Source organism: Fundulus heteroclitus, unplaced genomic scaffold (genome assembly GCF_011125445.2).
Source record: "Fundulus heteroclitus isolate FHET01 unplaced genomic scaffold, MU-UCD_Fhet_4.1 scaffold_146, whole genome shotgun sequence".
NCBI lineage: Eukaryota > Metazoa > Chordata > Actinopteri > Cyprinodontiformes > Fundulidae > Fundulus > Fundulus heteroclitus.
The window spans coordinates 186374-208038 of record NW_023396558.1 but is presented as its reverse complement, the minus strand read 5'-3'; the positions used below and the strand labels follow the sequence as shown (position 1 = coordinate 208038).

The 21665-nt window shown below is 37.3% G+C and overlaps 1 protein-coding gene across 14 annotated transcripts in view; it reads right to left on the bottom strand.

The window, feature by feature from the left end:
• Positions 1-21665, bottom strand: part of ctnnd2b (catenin (cadherin-associated protein), delta 2b) — a 206627-nt gene that overhangs the window by 60259 nt on the left and 124703 nt on the right. For 6 of the 14 annotated variants that reach the window (XM_036129208.1, XM_036129209.1, XM_036129212.1 and 3 more), the window contains 3 exons: positions 21244-21375; positions 15610-15922; positions 11903-11959 (listed from right to left, as the gene is read on the bottom strand). In XM_036129208.1, the coding sequence (XP_035985101.1) occupies positions 11903-11959; positions 15610-15922; positions 21244-21375 (502 nt within the window). The remainder of the gene's footprint in view (positions 1-11902; positions 11960-15609; positions 15923-21243; positions 21376-21665) is intronic. The other 8 variants (XM_036129215.1, XM_036129216.1, XM_012877325.3 and 5 more) reach the window with 2 other exon arrangements.

Below are 21665 nucleotides of genomic sequence, written 5' to 3'. Positions count from 1 at the left end.
AGAAAGTAGAGCATGTGACCCCTGGTCTAAAACCCTTACACTGGCTCCCTGTGACTCAGAGAATAGACTTTAAAATACCTTTGTTGCTCTATAAATCACTGAATGACTAAGCACCAAAATATATCACAGACTTGTCAGTGTATCAACCCTCCCAATCACTCAGGTCTTCTGGCTCCAGTCTACTCTACATACCCAGAGCCAAACATGGAGAAGCAGCATTAAGTTCCTATGCTCCACTTATCTGGGACAAACTTCCAGATGACTATGAAAGTGAAGACCTGAGTTTCTTTAGGTCAAGGTTTAAAACACATTTGTTTAGAATTGCCTTTGAATATTAATGCTCAATTTAAACTGTTGTAGTTTACTGAAACATCATTAGATTAAGTTTGTAGTGCATCTTGACCTGCTGCCATTACTCCACTGCAATGTACTTTCCTCTGTGTGTTATCTTTTCTAATGTTCTGTTCATGTACAACACTTTAAATTGTCTTGTTACGAAAATGTGCTATACCAATACACTTGCCTTGTCTTCTCTTGCTTTGTAAATGGCCCTGGATTTGAATATTGCTACAGTATTTGGAGACAAATGTTGAAGTAAAGAAATCAAGCAGTGCTAGAATTGGCAAGCTGTGTTGACAAAGTTAGCAAATTAAGACATGTTGGCCCTTACATTAGCACTGAAGAGTTCTCCACCACCTTTTAACTTTGTTTACTAGAATTGTGGGCTTTTGCTAGAAAAACAAAACAAAACTCTGGCCCGCTCACAATAATGAGCGGGTCAACAATGATGATGTTGACATAGGCTTCTACCACCACTAATAATATCTAGTTTAACATCTAAAATAATTGGACTGATCAAGGATGAATTGGAAAATACCACTGCTGAAAGTGATTTGTTTTTGCAGTTTGAGGTTAAGAAACAATGTTTGTATTGTGAAAACATAAGGAGGAAAAGATTTTAATCCTATTTTTGGTTATTAGGACTAAAACAGAATTAGATAAGCATATAATGCACAGTATAACAACAAGTCAAACCTGGACTTGATTATTTTGCAGTGCGTGTTGATTCTTTGAAACACCGTTTGCTTTGATTTGTAAGAACAATAAATTAGAACTCTTAGTTTACAAAGAAACCTAGCAAAAAAAAATTGTTTTGCCTCATTTACCTGAAATCTTATATTGTCTTGTTTTGTAAGGCTGAAATTTCATCACACCTACCAGCACAAAGGGAAAAAACATGCAAGTATGCGTCCCCCCTTTCATACCTTACTGTTGTATACTTGTGAACAAATCATTTTTTACCCGTGTACTTAAACCATACTTTATTGGTTAATTATCATTTGTAGTGAAGTATTTTTAGGATTTATCGAAATAATGGAGAAACGGTCTTAAAAAGGAAAATCAATGTACTTAATTTGTTAAATATTGTCTGAAAATGTTCCATTACACATTATTCATTTATTCTAGTTCAAATTCCTGTTTGGACCTGTAGTCTACGACTGATTATGACCACTGATTAAACTCTAAGCAAGCTCCTGAAGCTATATACTGTTATTTGCCGTGGTATTTAACCGATTCTAGAAGATGTTTAGATGATACATAATTACTTTAAATCATTGAATATCAAAATGGGTAAAGATTTGTCAATTTGGCAGGTAAGAAATGATGCATGATCAGGATTCAATATATCGTAGATCGCACCAATTAGTCATGAAAAAGTGAAGCACAGAACAACCCAAATTGCAAAGGTATGAAGAGCAAAAGAGGTCTAAATGAACAGTAACGATTTGATCCACCCCAAAGCAGATCAAAAATATCGTTTACATTTTGGATACATTGTGTTTAGTGATTGATCAAGATTAGAATAAAGATTAGTGCTTTAGCCAGTGTGGGGTCTCCTCCTGTAGCAATGTTAGGTCATTGCTTCAAAATGCCTAAACTGCTCTGGTTTTAGCATTTAACAGTGGTCTACAGTGATGCATCCTCAGGGCATTGAGACCCAGGCAGTGAGATGCATAAGCCTTGACATGTGTGTAGGGTTTTCTGTATGGGAAAAAGAAGGAACATTGACTCATGTGAAAAAGAAAATCCAAACTGAGTGAAAGAAGTCTGAGCGAGGCATCAAAGTATGTGGTGGGGTAGGGATTTATCAATAAAGATCATCTGTGGGACCAACTAAGTCTAGTATTGGATCAGTGAAAAGTTTTATTCCCATACTCAGTTCTTTCCACTAATGATACTACTTGGGTACTAATTTAGCAATACAGTTGTTTCACTCTGGTCTGCTACTTTTAAACATTCTCTACATGCGTTGTCTTCATTCTTTCTGAATTTGATCCCACTTTGATTTAAATCTCTTTGACAGCGCAGAGAAGTTTGAGCGCCATACTGCTACTCCATTTGCTCGGCTCTGTGTGAAACTCGTTTCTCTTTGATGTATCTTATTCTTGATGCAATAACAGCCTAACTTCCCCATGGACACGATTTTGGTTGGGTCTAATCTAAAATAAACACATGGACACACACGCATGCACACACACAGTGCCGCAGGTCAGCATGCAGCGTTAAAAAAGTATTAGCATCCATACACAAAGTTTTGTGCCCTACAGCAGTATGGAGCCAGCAAACATTCACATTTGCACACTCATTGACTTGCACACACACACACACGCGCGGCCAACCATCAAAGGCTGAACAAAGTAACCAGGATTATAAAGCTTTATAATGGACCAATGGTTTAAATCCAGTGTTTGAAAAAAAATCTGTGAATAGAATCATTGCAACGCTTATTTTTCTCCTGTCTTTCTTTTAAACAATTCTCCATTTTTGAAAAGCTCTTGTCTCAACGCCTCCCATTCATCTCCCGCCTGCCTCCAGGCACATTCCCACAAACATCCACAGTCATTTAATGCTCTTCACAGGCACATAGAGAGGAAGCATGTGGCTCAATAGGATGTGATTAAAGATGACATACCCTTGTATAGGTCATCTCTTGGGTTAACAAGCTGATAAGACATCTGATGCTACGCCTGAGCAAGCTAATACAAGTGTATCTATGTGTTTATGTCCATTTTTCCATGTTCTAGCAAAATGGTAAAAAAAAAAAAAAATGTTCACAAGCCAATGCGTACACTAAAATTCTAAAACAAACATCTTTCATGATGACTTGTTTTTAGATTAAACATTATTTTTATAAAATGGAAAGCTTAGAGAACGGCTGAAACTAGTCAACTGGTAACTACTAAAATCGCATTGTGTGTCTTAAAATCTGACTAAACATTTGCTGTGTTAGGTCACTTATAATTTTCTATTTGCTAAATGTGATGCAGAGTTGTTTGTCGTCTGCATTGTTATGGTAACTAAACTTGGTGTGGTGTCTTTAAAAGGCAATTCACGCCCCTGGCCCCTCCCGGTGGCAGAATGTTCCACTCCATCCTATTTGAACATTTTGACTTATCAACTTGTAGCTACTGCATCCTATAGTTTGGATAACAAAATTGCTCTGAGAAATGAAAATTACGGATTTGCGAAATTGGTGAGCCAGAAGCTCATGACGTTGTTTAGCAGTTCTGCAGCAGTACTGGAATGTAATTAAAAAAAAAAAAAAAAACATAACAGAAAACAGATAAAACTAAACAGCTTAAAAAATACAAACAAAACAAATAAAATAAAGATATATATGTAGTACCTGGACTCCATTCTGCCTTCATAGAAACTCCCAGAACGCAGCAAAGGGTTAAAAAAGTGGATTTGCATAATTTGTCCCTTTTAAGCCAAACCATTAAACGTGTTGCATTCTCGTGACATTATAGAAACATCTTAAGTAATTAGGAAAGCTATCAGAGTAAAGTGTTTTGGACATCCACAAATCTGGTTAATTCTTGTGTACAATTTACATATGTTCCAGATCTAGGAAATGCAATAGTATTGAACCATAGTTTTTTTTTTTTTTATTTGTTCATTCTTTTTCAAGTTCATACATGCCAGTAAATTTATCAACACCAACTTTGGATGTGGTTTGCTATAGGAAAATGTCAAGTCCCATAGAATCATTAAATCGGACATATCTAGCAGGAGCATTGGCATAAAATAATGGCATTTCCCCTCTAGTAATATTTAGATAAACTTTGTTTAGTGATCATCATGCTGGAAATACTGTATTAAGCAATTAATTAATTGCTTGAAACATAAGTTCGGATTTTGGTGTGTCATCCTCAATAAGTTATTTACTTCAAGTTCATTTATACAATTAGTTTAAGATTGGACATGCAAATTTTGAGCGAACTTTTTAAATGTTGCAAATAAGGAAAGAAAAGAAAAGGCGAATTAGTCGTGTTTCCATTCACTGGTTTGGAGAGAATTAAAAAGGCTACGCAAAGTGTAATTTTGTACGATGTTGACATTGCTGTAGTAAACAGGAAGTAGAGGTTAAAAACTAGCATTGACCACACATCTAAGAAAAATGGTGTTTAGGTTTTCAGGTATGTGTTGCTATTGGCCAAGTTGTAATTGTTTTGTCTTGTCAACTAGAAGAGAAAATAATTCTATGCACGTTATGGGAATATCCAGGAAAATGCCGATAGCGGAAACGGCTTATCAGTCATGTGACGTAATATTTGCTACATCAGTACTTATGTACTTAGTTTTGCGCATTAACTCTTTTTCGGAAAAAACAAAAACCATCTCAAGCATGCGCAAAAGCTTTTTGACAAAATTAAGGAAGATTACATTTTGCCATTTCCATTACCCTTTTCTGATATGATATTTCAAAATTCTCATAAAAAAAGCATTGATGGAAACACCGCTAATGGTATACTTGCATCCCCACACTCACACGGATCGTAGACATAACTGAAGATTAAATTCAGCTCGCTCATTGCATTTCTACATCATTTAGTTGTTCGTTGAGACATTCAAAACATTAGACTATGGATTGAGATATGATCTGAAACTTCTGTGATCTGTTGCTGTTGTAACAGAACTTTGAATTGTCTTGTTACTGAAATGTGCTGTACAAATGTACAAACTCCCCTTGCTTAATTACTCTTTTCCTATCCATGCTTGTAACTGTGGTAATTGTGCGGTGTTTCTTTGGCCCCATTTCCACTGCAGGCAAATGTGTCCCAAAGCAGATTTTTTTGATAGTCAAGTGACAAGGTCAGACATTTGAGAACAAGTGTGAAGATTCAGGTCTGTCCCTGAATGATTTTTGCAAGTCAGATTTGAGCCACTTCCATTTGGTCTTTCCTTTGATTAATAGGAGCAAATTTGTGATGTTTTTGTTCTTGTAGTTTTATCCAATTACAAAGACAGCGTCACACCTGGCAACGGGGTCAACCATGCCACATCTGATCTAGTAGCTGAAGACTGTGATTCTGTATCAATACGGCTGAAGCTAAAAGGGCAACAGCTCAGTTTTAAATTCATTATTAAGTTAAAACTGTAAAGGCAAAGATTTAAGTTGGTCCAAGGGACCAATCAGTTACAGTTTCGGTGCCAGTGCAGGAAACTGATTTAGTTTTATGTCTTCAGTACAGGTGCCATAGCAGGGCCAGGACCAGTTTCTACAGGGGCACTGTCCACTGTTGACCCCTGTCTAGAACCGCCCATGCTATAAAGTAATGTTACAGATTGTATAGACTCTGTCGCTTCTTGTGTTTTGTAACAACAGCCGTTTAACCAAGCTTTGTAAGGCTGATGAAAGATGTATTTAATTAAAAAAAAAGCACATCACAATTCCCAGTACCTACTATGGTTGTGAGTTTTTGACTGCCACCTCCTCTCAACCACTTGTTACAAACCCAACCCACATTACAGTCTTCTATGTGTGACTCAAAAATGGCCTTGGCAGCACAAATATGACGTGTGCAAAACGGTAACTGTGCACAAGATTGAAACTTTGGTTGACTGTACAGCAAATATACAGCGACAGTTCTATTATCTCTCTCTCTCTCTCTCTCTCTCTCTCTCTCTCACACACACACACACACACACACACACAAAGACACCTAAAGATGAATCACTTGTGAAGTCTGTTCGCACTGCAGAAGATGGTTCTGTTCAGGAACACCAGGCTGTAGATGGTCTGTGTTTGTATCCTTTGGGCCTCATCTCAGTTAAGTAACTGTTCAGTAGATAAGCACTGACAATGTGGGCTGTGCCTGAAAGTTGGACTTGGAATCCTGAAACGTGACCAGTGATGCATATCACAAGTTTGATGGCCTTAAAGGCCAATAATACTTCACAGACATTATTTTACTTGCGATGGCAAGAACAAGAAAAAATAAGCTCTATCTGGCTAAGACATTTAATTCTACGCAAGAACTCAAGAGTACAACTGTAGATGTATAGTAATGGTTTAAAAATAATTATTAAGAGTTGTACATTTTTTTATATGTGAGCATCACTGATATCCATCAAACTTGTAGCATTTACATTTACTCTTACACAACATAACAAAAATGTGCTTCCTGTTTTTGTTTTTTTTTTCCTCTAAAGACATACTATGCCTTCAATTGTTTCACCCATTTAGGAACAATGTTATATACTTTTTAATGACATGCATTTCTTTTGCCCACAAAACTAACCTAATTTGTAAATTTGCTAGAAAACATCAGTGAACAAAAAGCACAACAAGGCCCAAGCAAGTCTCTGAAATTAAGTGTTTTGGTCTATATGCAAAATACTGTGTGGTTAAAAAAAAAAAACTAACACTGCATGTCAGACGCACAATATGTGAACAAACTATTGAGTAATTTGTAAACCTGGAGCAAAAATAATCCCACAGAAAATATAATCTCTCTCTCTAACTAAAACTATTGAACGTTTTTGTTTTTCGTTTGTGTGTTTCACATTCAACTATCCAAGTCTAACTAGTCAGCCTTCAAGTCAGTGGACATGGAAAAAGTACCATCAATCTATTATGTTGTTACAAACCACCCAGATGGAAAATCCTACTTCACCACAAGTCACTCTGTAAATGTACGTGTGTGTCTGCTTGTTATTGTGCAATCAACAGCTGAAACACTTACATCACAATGCAAGACATCAAGCTCCAACAAACAAATAAACCTCTTGAAATACACAACATACCTTTGAACAAACATTTAGACAAAATGATGTGATGATACTGAAAATGTTTCCTGTAAATTAAGAAACTTTTTTCCAAGAATAGAGGACGTTATCTCTTGGCTTTGAAAGTGTTTGACTGCTTGCAGATTTTAGTCTATTTTTGCTTCTTTGTCACAATTATGTTTTTCAGACCCACAAACAAATTTTAAATTTAGAAAAAAAATAACAAAGCAAAGCTAAGGTCAATTTTACTTGCCACACCCAAGCCTTATTACTGCCAAAACTGCAGAATCGTCAAATCAGTTAAATAGATCTTGACAACATAGAGAAGGCTAAAATCTCTCAAAAAGCAACACATCAATACTCCAAATGGATAAAAAAAGACGTCATTGTTGTCTATTAACCTGGAAAAGGTTAAAAAGCCATTTCTAAGGCTTCGGAACTCCTGGAAACTACACTGAGAGACATTATGAAAGAAAATTAAGAAAAGGGAACAGTGTCTAAACTTTCCAGAAGTGACCTACATAAATAACTCCAGTAGTGCCTCCACGAGGCCACAAAGGAACCCAGCGTCTAAAACATTGCAGGTCTCACCTGCCTCAGTTAAAACCAGTGTCTAAGGTCTAACAAGGACAGAGGGACTGGGCAAAATACCATCCATTGGAGAGTTCCCAGGCAAACGCTACTGCTAAGCAAACAGAACAATAATGTCCATTACTTATTTACCAGAAAAAACAAAACACCAGCAAGTTCATCTCTGAAAAAGCTAAACAAAAATAACTAAAGGTTTTGGAACGGCCTTGTCAAACTTGGGATTTAAATCTGACTAGATGCTGTGGCATGGCCTTAATCGGTCCCTTGATGTTCAAAAACCCTTCAGTGTAGCTGTATTAAAACAATTCTGCCTAGAGGAGTGGGCTGAAATTCCTCCACAGTGATGCTATAGCGTCGCTGCAAGTTATCATAAACAACTGATAGCAGTGTTTTAGTCAAAGATTGCACAGCCTGTTATTGGGTTTGGGGGGAAATTCCTATTTAATGTAGGTCTAAGTTGGATCAGACAACTTATTTCCTCAAATAAATGAAATTATCTCTTAGAATATAATTTTTTTAGTTACTCAGATCATCTTTGTCTGACATAAAAATATCTCAAAAGGAGGCAAATACTTTACACATTGTGTATTTCCACTGATAACTGGTTGGAGTTGGAGACACTTCTGATGGCTTACCACCCAAACTGGTGACACACTGCAAAAAGGGAACTCAAAGTAAGTAAACTTTTCTTGAAATGTGTGTATATTTCCTTGATTTGGGCAGGTAAATAAGACTATTTGCCAATGGAATAAGATTTTTGCACTTAAAATAAGAACAATTCATCTCTATCATGTTATTTCAAGCGCAGGATATCTAATTATCTTATCTTAGGGGTAAAAATACTCATTCCATTGGCAAATGGTCTTATTTAGCTGTTTAAAACAAGGAAAAATTTCAAGAAAATTGTACTTACTTTAGTTCCCTGTACAGGTGAGGTAGGAGTAGAGAACACTGGCCGAAGCATCAAGGAGAAACCAAAACATCTGGTGGGTACACAGTTAGCAGACTAACTGATAAATGATGAAAATCACTGTTAAACTGCCACAATGTAATTATTGAATTGCTCCACACCATTTTGAACATTTCATCAGCTCTTATTTGTCTGACTAAACAATCAGTCTGTGGTTTTCAACAATGGCACCTTTCTTTGCTCTTTTGTCATAAATAGTATTTGTCAAAATAAAGGGTAGCTATGGGCAAAAAAAAAAAAAAAGAATTAAAAGTTTGAATATAACTGAATGACCTAAATCTGAAGAAGATGAAAAGGTCAGGAGTCAGAAAAAGTTAAGATACAAGCACACAAATAATTCAAAACAACAGAGTACTTGGCGTGCTTAAGAGTTGAAATAAAATGGGGCACTTATATGATCAGGTCATATTTAGTGTGGTACAAATCCTCCTTTGTGTTAGTGTGACTGTTTCCATAAATTACCAGGAGCCTGAAGGAGGAAATGCATCGGAGTATCTAAGAGGCTGTCTACAGCGATATGCCTTGATACGCTTGACTGTGCCAGTGTGTGGCCTGACAAATTGTATAAATTGTATTTCCCTGTGGCTCTTACAGGAAAAAGCTGTGATTCAGAAACATGGTGACAAATACTGTACATGTTCTCACCCACTGATGCATTTAACGTCTATATTTTCACCCTATTTTATAACTCACTTATATTACTGCAAGCTACAACTTTGCTGTTGATAAGTTGAGTTCATTTAAACAAGGTGTATTTTTAGTGAGGTGATTTACTAAAGAAACAAGCTAACATCATGGTAAGGGACATTTCTGTTTGCTAGTACCATGTATCTGCAAACATCTCAAGCTAAAGTTGCATCTCTGGCCTCAATGTCAACTAACTTCATATCTCTGCGAACATAAGAAGCTAATGCTATGCCTCTACTACTTTGCCTGAATCCTAAACTATTTAAGTCTAACCACGATGGTACAAATTAAGAAAAAGTTTCCTTTGATTCATAGATTAAATGACAATGTCAAAACAGAATAGCTGTGCATGGAAAAATGAAGTACCGCATATGACTCCCTAAGTTGTACTACCACTTTTAGCAGTAATACCTTGAAGAAGTTCTTTTCGGAATAATTTCGTAAGTCTCATACATTATCGTAGAGGAATTCTGCTGCATTCTTCCTTACAACTACGCTTTGGTTTATTAAACTTTTCAGACATTCATTTCTGAGTTCAGCTCTCTTCACGTTCCACCTCACTATTTCTTTCAGGATGGTGTTTGGACTGGACCACTGAAACTCCTTGGTTCTTTTTTTTTACCCAGCTTTTATGTGGAAGATTTGTAGTTTGTAGACTCGTAGTTCATGGTTGACCCAATGACTGAAAGATACACATGTCTTGTAGTTCTAATAGAAGCTCAAATCATTACTCTTCCCTCGCCATGCTTGACGATTATTATGGGTTGTTTACGCCCATATTTTCCCCAAACACGACTCTGCATTGTGGCCAAGGGTCTCTGCTTTGGTCCCATCTGCCTAAATGACACTTTTGTTCCAGAAGTCTCGTGCTTCATTATGATACAACTTTGCAAACCAAAGCTGTTTTCCGTATCATTTTTAGAAAGAACAATCACTTTGTGAAACCAGCCGCACTTATTTAGTCAATTTGGTAATTGTACGGCCGTGACCTTTTTACATTCTGCAGCGTAGAGACCAAAGGCTGAAACACACCAAACCATCCGATCCGTCCAACCTGACGTTTAGATGCGCACAGATTTTTTTCCTGACCTACTGGTTGCTTAGAGGCTCAAAACATTATCAGGATGGAGGTTTGGTGTATATAACCTCATGTTATCATGATCAAATGTTTTTTTGTCTTTTTTTAAGCATATAACATGAATATATACCTTTAATTTAGTGCAGTTAAGCAATCTTGTTGTTGCAATCTGATATAATTTATTTTGGCTGTAATTCCCATTTAGGTAATTTGAAAAATCCAGACCCCACATTAGACCAAGATGACCCTAAGTGACTCCCAAATTATACATTGTAGTCAAATTTACAGAAATGTGGTTATATATAGACATTACTTTAAATTGTTAGTTGCTAAAGTAAATGTCAATTCCATAGTACTGTACTGTGGCATTCCACAGTAGACAGCATCATTTTGTACTAGAAAAGGTTGCTCCAGAACTGCTTGTTTAATTATATTTGCCTCCTGTCATTAGCAAAGTAAATTTGATTAGGAACAACTGGTTGCTAGTTTCACTATTAAACCTTTTGAAAGCAGCAAATGTTTTGTACTCAGATTTGAATTAACGGCTATTCCATTTTGGCAACTTTGTTTAATTAATATTGGGAGTTTGAAATCAATGTTCTTGATGTTAGATTTAAAAAGAAATTAGAACCTGGTAAAGACCAGATAGTATTTATGTTTTGATATGTAAAACCATAAAATTGAAATATTTTACTTTTCTATTGATTACACAGTACATGATTTAGCTTTTTTTTTTTTTACTTTTTTCAGTTGCTTCAACTTTGTAACACCAAATTGGTGTAATTGACTACAGTAAAATGTTAATAATCATACGATTGGTAAATGTGTTTTAACATTAACACGCTTACTGGTAGTCCATTTCAATGGTGCTAGCTCACCTTATGTTTGGTCATTTTTGTTGGTTAAATGCAAATTTCCTCAGGGACAAGTTCAATGTTTTACCATGAATTGCTCTTTGGTAAAGATGAAAAGAGTAATAAAAAAATTTAAGTCTGGAGCTGAAATTAAAACCAGCCAGCCACATGAACACAGCCGACACCAGATGGGTCCAGAAATCACCTGAACAGACAATGAAGACACATGAGTGACTAAATAAACCAACTAGTAGATAAATGGATGGAACGATGAATGGGGAGATGAAACGCCAAAAGGAGAGAATGAGGAATGCTGACTTGCCCAAAGACAGGCACTGGCTGCATAATGTCTGCAAACTGCATAGATCTGAATTGGTTGTATCTTAAAATAGAGAACGCAGCCTAGTTTTTTGAAATGTTTGCACTGAACTCAGATCTAATTTCTAATTCCTAATTCAATTAATTAAAAGATATGAGCTTTAAATAAACTAGTAAATGGGTGACAGTACAAATGTGAAATGTTGCCATGCTACTATTAACATTTGCATCAGATATCGGTGCCATATAGAAACGATGGAGAGATTCGGTGAATGAGACAAAGGTAAGATAGACAAAATGTACATATGTAAGAATAAATAGTTGGATTACTTTGTCATTCTTTGCTCGGCTTGATTTTGATTCCACACAAGGAATTCAGGGTCGTACCTATCGAGGGGGGACAGGCAGAGAGAAACAAGAGAGTTGTAGATGTTCGATGTCTTGCAAGAAGTTATTCAATAGTTGTCAAAATAATGATGATTAGTGAATAGAAATCAAGACGTAATCTCTAGACTCATCTTTCTCTCTCAACATTTGGTTATCAGGCAATGGTGGAGGAGGACTGGGTGGTAGGCATGCATGCTGGGTGAGTGGAAGGAAGATGGTGAGTATGGCAGGTAAAGAGAGGGTCGTTTAGAGACAAAATAGTTCCTTGCTCTATTGCTATACTTTTAAGTCAAAACTTTCTGTAGAGATATACTTAAGGTTTTATGCAGCCTGTTAGCCAACTACGTAGCTGAATAATTGTCCGGAAAACATAATGTTCCACATTCAATGTCAGCTTTGGTTTTCTAGTAATTAAACTGATCAGAAATCTTAAGGAATTTCGCCATATGAGAATTTACTTTCAAGATATATTGGATGGCTACTTCAACAATGTGCTTTTTGTAAGCATGTTTACATCTAATAATGGAGTCATTTTCCTGACACACAGTGTTAGAGGGTAAGAATATGTTAGAATGTGTTTTACCAGATGGGGCATTTAGAGATACTATGGGGGTGGTGTAAGCACTCATTAGCTATGTTGACATCCTGGCCAGGCTTTTAAATTGGCTACTTCTGATGTTTTAAACTCTTCTTTTTGTCAATAAATCCCACAAAAAGTAAAATAACTTGCACAACAAAACAAAACAATAAACTATAGTTCTTGCAGCCATCTTCTAGACTGATTTTATTATTCTTCAGAAAAATACAACTACAAATATAAATGTAAAATCAGTTTTACTTTGATCGTCTTTAATGAAATATCGTATTTTATCTTCATTCTGTATGAACTGAACTGTTTTATGTACAAAAGACTTTATGGATGCACAGGTTTTCGTGCATTGTTTTATGTCAGATTTGTCAATTGTTTTCTTGCTGAAAATGAATAAACTCTGTCTGCCTTTTAAAGAAAGCCATTCACGTTAATGATTAAATTCATCGTTTTATTTTTATGAAATTTTTTGGTTTCCCTGGACAGCATTTTAAACAATTGTACTGTGTGAATCAGTTTTGTGTTATTAGGTGTGGGTAAAGTTTGACTGTTTGAATAAAAATCTGAATTTGCTGAATAGAAATCCACCCCAATAGAGGATTTCCGGATTATGATTTTTTTTAACCCCAATACTGATTTGAGTCATAAGCCCCATTTACACTACCCTTGATAAACCGATCCGTGCCGAGCTTGGATCAGTTAACCAAGCCGAGCTTGGTTCTGACGACCGTTTACACATCACGCTATCTCGGTTCCTTGGTTTCCTCCCCTCCTAGTGACAATCTATGATACTACTGCTCTGTAGGATTGAAGGAGGGAATCAAGCAAATCAAAATGGCGGCGCCCGTAACATTCAGGAAGTTATGTTAGATTATTATTGTGATATTTCATTGTTTGCGGAGAGTCAGGCGAAGAAGGCAACTTTTGGTGAATTTACTTGACAGAGTTGGCTTTTGGGAAGTGGATAAGACAAACGAACGTCTAATCAGGATTTACAGACTCATGAAACAACGACAGACGCTGAGATTCATCACACTGCTAAGCAGAATCATCTCTGGAAATCGTGTGTCACGGTAGGGAAGCTAGTATTTTTAAGAATGTCTGAAATGTCAGCTGGCTGTAAGGAGATGACGCGGTCTGCTCATGCGCTCTTTGTTATTAGAGAAAAAACTGAAAAACGAAGCCGAACCCACCTATTGAACTAGTCTAGATTTAGCGCGGTCCGGTTGTGTCTGGCATGGCGCAGTTCAGTTTGCGAACCATTTACACTCGAAAGTTATCTCAGTTACCAAGCTCGGACTGGTCTCGGCATGGTTAAAAATGGGTAGTGTAAACGGGGTAACAGAAAATAAGCAGTTGCAGATAAAGGTCCTAGTTGAATTCCATATTAAAGGTATTAAGATGTTCTATTTTTGTCCCAAAAGGAGCTTCTACAGTACAATAACATTAAGTAGGCTGCTCCAACACAGGGTTAGCCTGGCTAAAAGCCTGTTTTGCTCCTGCTGACAATGTTTTTATACGGAGCAGTTTGCTGCAAACCTAGGCAGTGCTAGGTGTCCTCTTGCATTGACATGACTCATTGTTAAATGGATTTGTAGTATCATTAATTGGGGTTCCTGTTAATTGTATGCAGGTGAAAACCTACAGAAAAACATCATAAAATGTGACAAATAGGGTTTCAGCTGCTTTCTGTGGAGTAAGGAGGCCACAGTTGTCAGTATAATCTCTGCTGTACTATGATAACAGGAGTGCCTTAAGACAAACTTTGCTGTGCACTGACACTACTGGAATGGACAGTAAACGGAATCAAGCTGAATCAACGGGATTCATTGACAGAAAGATATAGTATATGATCAGATGGATTAGTTAGTATGTTACCATTACCACTGAACTCGTATTTATTGTGTGAGTATAATCTTAATGGGACCCTCACTTTAATGGAGGAGCTGGACATGGTTAGCTCTGATTCTGAGTGTGCACGTGGTAAACATGAAACAAAATGCTATGAATTGCAAGTCTGTGTATTCAATGTAGCAGGGCAGATGTGTTGAGGGCACAAAACAATGATGCCGGAGCAAAAGAGTGAGCAAACAGACAAGGTGGGTGCGATATGCACAGAGAAATAACCAATTGGGACGATGGGTGAAGAAAAGAGCAATGAAAACAGCAGGAACAGGATTCGCCTGTTCTAAGAAGTTTTCACTTGTCAAAGTACACTTTTTTTTTTAATTATTATTATTTTTTACAATTTTTAAGACAGAGTGGCACTCTTCAAAAATTCTGAAACTGTGTGAAGCTTAAGCTGAAATGCCAAAGTGAGAGACTTGAACTTTATTCAGACTGTTCCTATTGGTTACATCTGTCGTGAGTTGAGAAAACAAAGTTAGAGACATATTTAGAATAGTGTTTTAAACTTCACTAGTACTATAGATGGAAGGAACAGCCTTCAAACAGCTATTAAGCCGTCTTTTTGCGTATCTCTCTCGCTGGTCCTGTTTAACTCGACATGTCTCCGCTGGCGTGTGGAGCACCGCTCCTCTAAAAGCAGACTTGATGCAGGCTTTCCACGTGAAAATGTTCCTCCCAGCTGCACCCAAGGTAACTGATTGCTGCTGACAGGGAGGGATTTCGCTCTTAACAGGGATGGTAAACTTTAAAATTGGCCCTAGAGGTGTGTGCAGGCATTCAAACAGCTGTGTGAACAAGCCTCAAGACCAGTTAAACCAGAAGGGACAGTGAAAGATGTGGCATGATGTGCGCCTCATACTAAAGCCCAGATTCAGCCAACCTTTTTTGTCTACCAAACTGTCAAACCCTGACAGTCAATTATGTGCCGCCGCAGACTGTTGAAGCAACACTTATCTTTGGCACCCATTTGTTGTTCACTTCTAAATGCTGTCACTATCAATATGTTTTCTCAGAAAGAGGTAAACTTGGGGGGAAAAAAAAGTTTTCTTTGGTGAATCTGGCCCTCAGTAAGTTTTGTGAAAGTGGATAGGAAGCAGAGCAAAGGGCTTCATCGACAAGCCAGAGCACAAATTGTTTTTTTTTTTTTCCTCACCTCGGATCCTTTTGGATGCTGTCCACAGATGGAGACCTGCCCAGAGCAGCTTCAGGGGGGAGGGCCGGGCCCGACTTGCTGTAAGGGGACTCGGTGGATGGACAGAACTGCAGAGTGCGGTACGGATTGGCGTAGTCGGCCGCCCCGCCTCCTGTGGCGAAGCTGCCTCTCTGGAAGGTGCCGGCGGCGCTCTGGCTTCCCGTTCGCTGCAAGGGGATTGGGTCAACACCAGGGGAGGATGGGGCTAGAGTTGGAAGAGGAGCGTAAGGATAAAACAGATAGTTGAGGACATCTTGGTACAGCTGGTTCACCACTGGGGTTTGGGTAGCAGGGTTTGAGTCGGCAGGGGGAGAGGAGGAAAAGTAAAGCACAACCAAACACGAGCCCCAGCCCGAGGATCCACGTACGGGAAGCAGGAGTAGTAGAAAGCAAAAAATAAAACGAAAACAAATGTCGTGAAACAAATACAAACACCACAAAGACAACTTCAGCTGGACAAGTTGAAAAGTGCGCAGTTAGTTAATGGAGAATTATAATTCGCTGTAATAGATTCTCAATTGAATTTAGGTTTGGACTTGGAACCTCTAATACACGAACGTGCTTTGTTTTGAACTATTTTATCTATAACAATATGTGTCAAGTCACTGTTCCAATAGAAAGTGAGTCTGTGTCACAGTCTCAAGTCTTTTGTAGCCGCTAAGATTCTCTTCCTAGATTGCCCTATATTTAACTCTTCCAGCAAAGCTGAGCAGCTTTCCTGCCATTGGTGAAAGAAATCAAACCTACAACATTATTTCACCATCACCGTGTTTCCCTGAGCGGACATTTTTGTTAAGGATCATGTGCTATATGAAGTTTCACTACACAAAGCGTTTTGCATAAAGGCCATAAAGTTACATTTTACTCCTATCAGACCAGAGCATCTTCTTCCACTGTGTGCTCTACGTGGCTCATTGTGAACTATAAAGAGGGATTCTTATGGCTTTCTTCTTCTTACATAAAGGGCAAATTTGTAGAATGCAAGACTAATAATTGTTGAGTCAATTGATTCTCCCACCTGAATTGTGCATCTCTGCACTTTTCCCAGAGTTAGAATTCACCTCTTGGCTGCTTCTGGCCTCTCAGTTCAGGTGGACTGCAATGGCGTGGCTAGTTTGCAGTTGTGCCATCATTTGTCCATCCATATTAGACTGACCGATGATTTCTCAGATGTTCAAAGCTTGTAATTTTGTTTTGCTCTCTAACCTGCTATATATTTTTTCAGAACATTAACCCTAATCTGGCCAGTGTAGCCCTCATCTTAAGCATGCCATTTTATGACTAATGTTGGTAGGCTCTATTTACCAATTAAGTGACATCAGAAGACAGTTGGTTGCATTGGTTTTATTTATTGGTGTCAAGGTAAAGGTGGGTGAATACAAACACATACATCAACTTTAAGATTTTATTATGTAAAATAGCTGAAAACCATGTATTCTTTTCTTTTACTGTCGAAATGGTGCACTATATTTTTTAGTCTATCACTTAAAAAGCTATTTTAGTGTATTGGTTTATGGTTATTGGTTATATATTAGTTCTATATATATTATATGGCTATTTTTCAAAATGTGGACTGGTTCAAATTATATGAACACGTTTGCAAAGGAGCACAAAAAACCTCAACAGACTCCTATTTCTCAGAAGATTTCACTTCAGTCTATGATAAATAGCCAGTTTTTAACAAAGCAAAATTTACTTCAACTTAAGATATATTTTATAGATAAGTAACTGATGATGCAAAATTAACATGTAGTCAATTTTCCATTTATTTACAAAAGTTATTTGCCCCACAATTTCCCCTATATTTTTGTGCTTTTTCCCCTTTGCAGATGCTAAGCTAACACTAGCTAGAAATCCTCCCTGTGTTTACATGATATTAGTTCTCCCCAGGAAAGAGAGCATTTTGGAGAATACTTAGAGGAGACTCCTACAACATTTTACTACTTAGTGTGATTGTAGATTCTCACAAAGCTTCCGGTATATTCCAGAAAATTTGATGACATTTGTTTCATTGATTAGGGTTCATTTCTGCTCAATGAACTCACAGTTTAACATGAAGCTAACCTTGTAAACACCCCTTGTCTGGCTATTCCCACTTCGTTCTAAAGACATGCGACTGCTGATGAGAAAGGGACATTTTCCACCCTTCACTCAGAAAAATTAGGATCGTTAAACCGACCAGGAACCACCTGGACAATACATTTACCATGATTGCATCGGTCTTTTTTGTGGGAGTCAAGCTGGGTCATCTTTTGTGTATGTAGCGGGATAACTCCAGGACCCCCAACAAAGCCTGAGTAAATTCGCCTGCTCATTTCCAACTCCGTTAGAAGTTGTCTTGGATCTCACTCGTACATGCAGCACAGGAGATGGCCTGTTTTGATCTCTCAAGATTTGGTTCCTATTTTACAAAAACATCAAAATTCATTAAATCTATAGTAACTGAACGGCTGAATAAACTGATTCTATATATTGTAATTCAGTTCTGAGGGAAGTAGAGCATGATCATTTACTTTATTTTCCCTTTGCAACGTTGCAACGTTCACCAACGAGGCGACCGACTCTATGGCACCGCTTCAACAACATTTTAGTGCACGGTTGATTTATGTTGATTGCAAAGCGCCGAAGGTAACACCCAAGGGATTAATTGAGATTAATTTTCATCTTTGAAACTAATCAGTTAAGAGACTGTGACTGCAAGACAAATTGCCACCGAGACCCCAATTGGATATGCCAACCTGGTCTGGTTAAAAGCACTGCATGATCGGATGGAAAGAGAGAATCTCCTATGTATGTTTAACATCATTAAACGACTTCTTGACAGGACCCAAGCTGTGCCTGTTTCTGCTCCCTTCATGCTGTTTTTGTTTGATCCATTGCTTTATTCAAGGTACCTTGTGGTGACATCTTTTACAGTCTGATGTCAAAATCTAATTGGTTCAGTGAGTAGGAACGCGCTGCAAGTATTTAACGCTGTTCTTTCCTGTTGTCTTCCTGGCCTTATTATCATGTAAGCTATACAGCAAACACATTAGATTTCCCTTTGTGTGCCCTTTAATTTTACCTGAGGGAGCTTTCTGAATATTTTATAAACAGCAGCTAATGCCTAGTAAGTTATTAACAAATGAAGTATGTATGTAATTCTGTAATATAGGGAGTCAGTTGCAACAAGTCAGTTCAGCTAAGTTTAATTTACATCTTAAATGATGGTAAACCCCAGTGGAAAACTTGGCTTAAAGTTGCTCATTAAAACATCTCAGCTTATTTTAAAGAAATGAAAATGGTGTCTAATTAACTTAATTAGATAACCTACAAGTCAAATATCAACTTGAAAGCAAAACACATCAAGATCTGTTGAAAACATATGTTCTTTTCATTCCAGTTAAAGATGTTAACAATGCTGCAACTGTAAAGTGACAACTTGTGAAAAGGTTCAAGGGATATGAAAGGAAGCGCAGTAGAGTTTGTAACCATTTGGCGAATCTGAAAATGTCCAGAATGAGGATTTTATTTTTTTATTTGGTTATTTAGAGTGCTCATGCTTGCTTTCATGGGTTTTGCTGTTGAAGAGAGAAAGCCGGAAGAAAGAGAGTGATGAAAAGGGGGCATTTCAATAGAGAGCCATTTATTTAACACATCTGAGTCCCGTATGTTTAAAAATCTGTAATCTAACCTAAATCTATATCAGGAAACATGTGGCTAAATAACATTAAAAGCAAATGAGAATCCTTAAAATAGAAATACAGCATTGGTGTTTATATAACAATATCTGAAAATTATTTAAACTTATTCAAACATGAAGCTGATGCGAGTGCGCATTGATTTCCACAAGAAAACCATCAAAACAATGGTCCACTTTTAACACAAAATATAAACTGATACTGTAGCTTTTTGGTCCAGTCAGTATTATGTTGTCAGCACAACAATTGAATTTTTAAAGCTGCTGTGACACTTTTTAGTATATTGCCAAGCATATTGCAGTGTATTAAAACAATAAATTTTCCATGAGTCTAAGCATGAAAAAAATCAAATCCTGTCATATCTAAGAAGTCTGTTTTGCTCCTGTGTTGTATAGGTTGAGTGCATTTGGATGAAAGGTGTGAATCTTTCACCTAAATCACCTAAATCTTTCATCTTTCACCTAAACAGACCTTGGCCGGATGATTATTTTGTGTAGCAGTCTGAGAACATAGCTGCATGCCTTTAGTGGTCAAATAAGCATAATAGGTTAAATTACTCAAAATGTCTGCTGCTCTTTCCTGGCTCTGTTTTTTTAGGCAATTGGCATGCTAGGAAAGAAATGTTGACATTGCAGACAAAGTGTCTGCATAGCATGGCATGAGCTTAAATAATTTAACCTTTTTATGTGTGTAGCCACTATTGTTAGTGAACACTTATGTGAAGTGCTGTATTTTTAGTCATTGAGTTACAGCTCCAATGCTACAAACTTTTGACATAGAAAAACAAATGGGCAGCCAAGCTTTTAAAAAATATATATATTTAAGCTGCTGTACCCGCTGCACAATGAGATTCAAGAATAAAGATTAGCTTTACTTGTCATTCTAAACACAAAACAACAAATTTAGCATTTCTTGATATGCAAAACTAAAACTCATATAAGTGCAAAAAGTGGTGTTGTTTGAGCATTATTTACTTCTCAGTTGGCTTTCAAAGTATAAAGTTTTCTAAAACATGATACATCAACAACGCTCCTTATGTGACAGCTAACTGCTATTTGAGAGATGCACAGAGAGACTGGCTGGTGACAGGAATCATCTGATTTTCAAGTTGGCTGGCCCTGACCAGTGAAAAGTTGGCCAAAAGCTAAGACAACTATTTTCGATCAAAGGACGCATCATATCTAAGCGCTAACAGGTAGCGCTAACCAAAATACTCCTCAGTGTGGAAATTGGTGAAGGAAGAACATTCAAGCATATTTTCACCATTTCTATGTCTCTGTATTAAAGTAAACTGTCTTGGTCCCCTTTTTGGAAATCTCTAGAGTTAAGCTTAAAGGTGTACATTCTCATGGGAAAACAGATGGAAATTGCTGTTTACAGCTGGTAAAGCTAACCAAGCTTAATGCTAGTAGAAGTTTCTAAGGACAGATACAAATGTCAGCTACATCATCATTCTGTCTTTGCTTTAATTTAAGAACATCAAATGTATTTAATCAAAAGCCAAGCTGGTCACATAAGCATATTCAATAGTAACAGCATCAGGGCTATTTATTTTTAACTCCACACATTAACCAACCAACTACCTAACCAAGCTGAGTACTACTGTTTGATCATTTGACATGATCCGTGACATGTCTACAACTTAGATTTTTGCAATGGATTCATTTGAATCTTGCAACTGGATAGTTGCAAAACTGTTGTTGTGCCTTTTCTATGTTTAATTTTAATGTAACTCTGTTCTCCTCTGGCTCTATATCCTGTATCATGTGTTGACTCTCTGCTTAGCCTCCATGTGTCAAGCCTCCTGTCTGTTCCCCCCTCCTGTCTTCTGGGATTTTGTTTTATAGACTAAGTACTTGTAGACATCCCCTCTATGCCCTAAACACACAACCTCTGTCAATATATGTCCGCTCACCTTGTCCTCTCAGGTTGGGTTTGGTGTAGACTCTGTCCTCGTAGATAGGATCGATGTGGTGCTCAGGAGACTGAAGGGGCCGCAGTTCAGAGCCCAGGTGACTGTGCTGGCTGCTGTAGGAGCCCCTGGAGCCTGGAGAACAGGCCATGAGGAAGGTTAGACAAACTCATCTCTGACGTGTGGAGATATTTTCAATGATTATTAACACAATGGATATAACTTTACATTGTGTGAAAAGCCTTTATGGATAGTTTTTAAATTTTATTTATATATAAGTCTCATTAAGAAGTGAACTCTCATCTTAAAGAGAGATCTGTTCCAACTTTATATGAAGTATAAAATGTATATGAAGTATAACAATTACATACAGAACAACAGTACAAGTGCATATCGAAATACAAGTCAAAATGTAAAATAAAAAG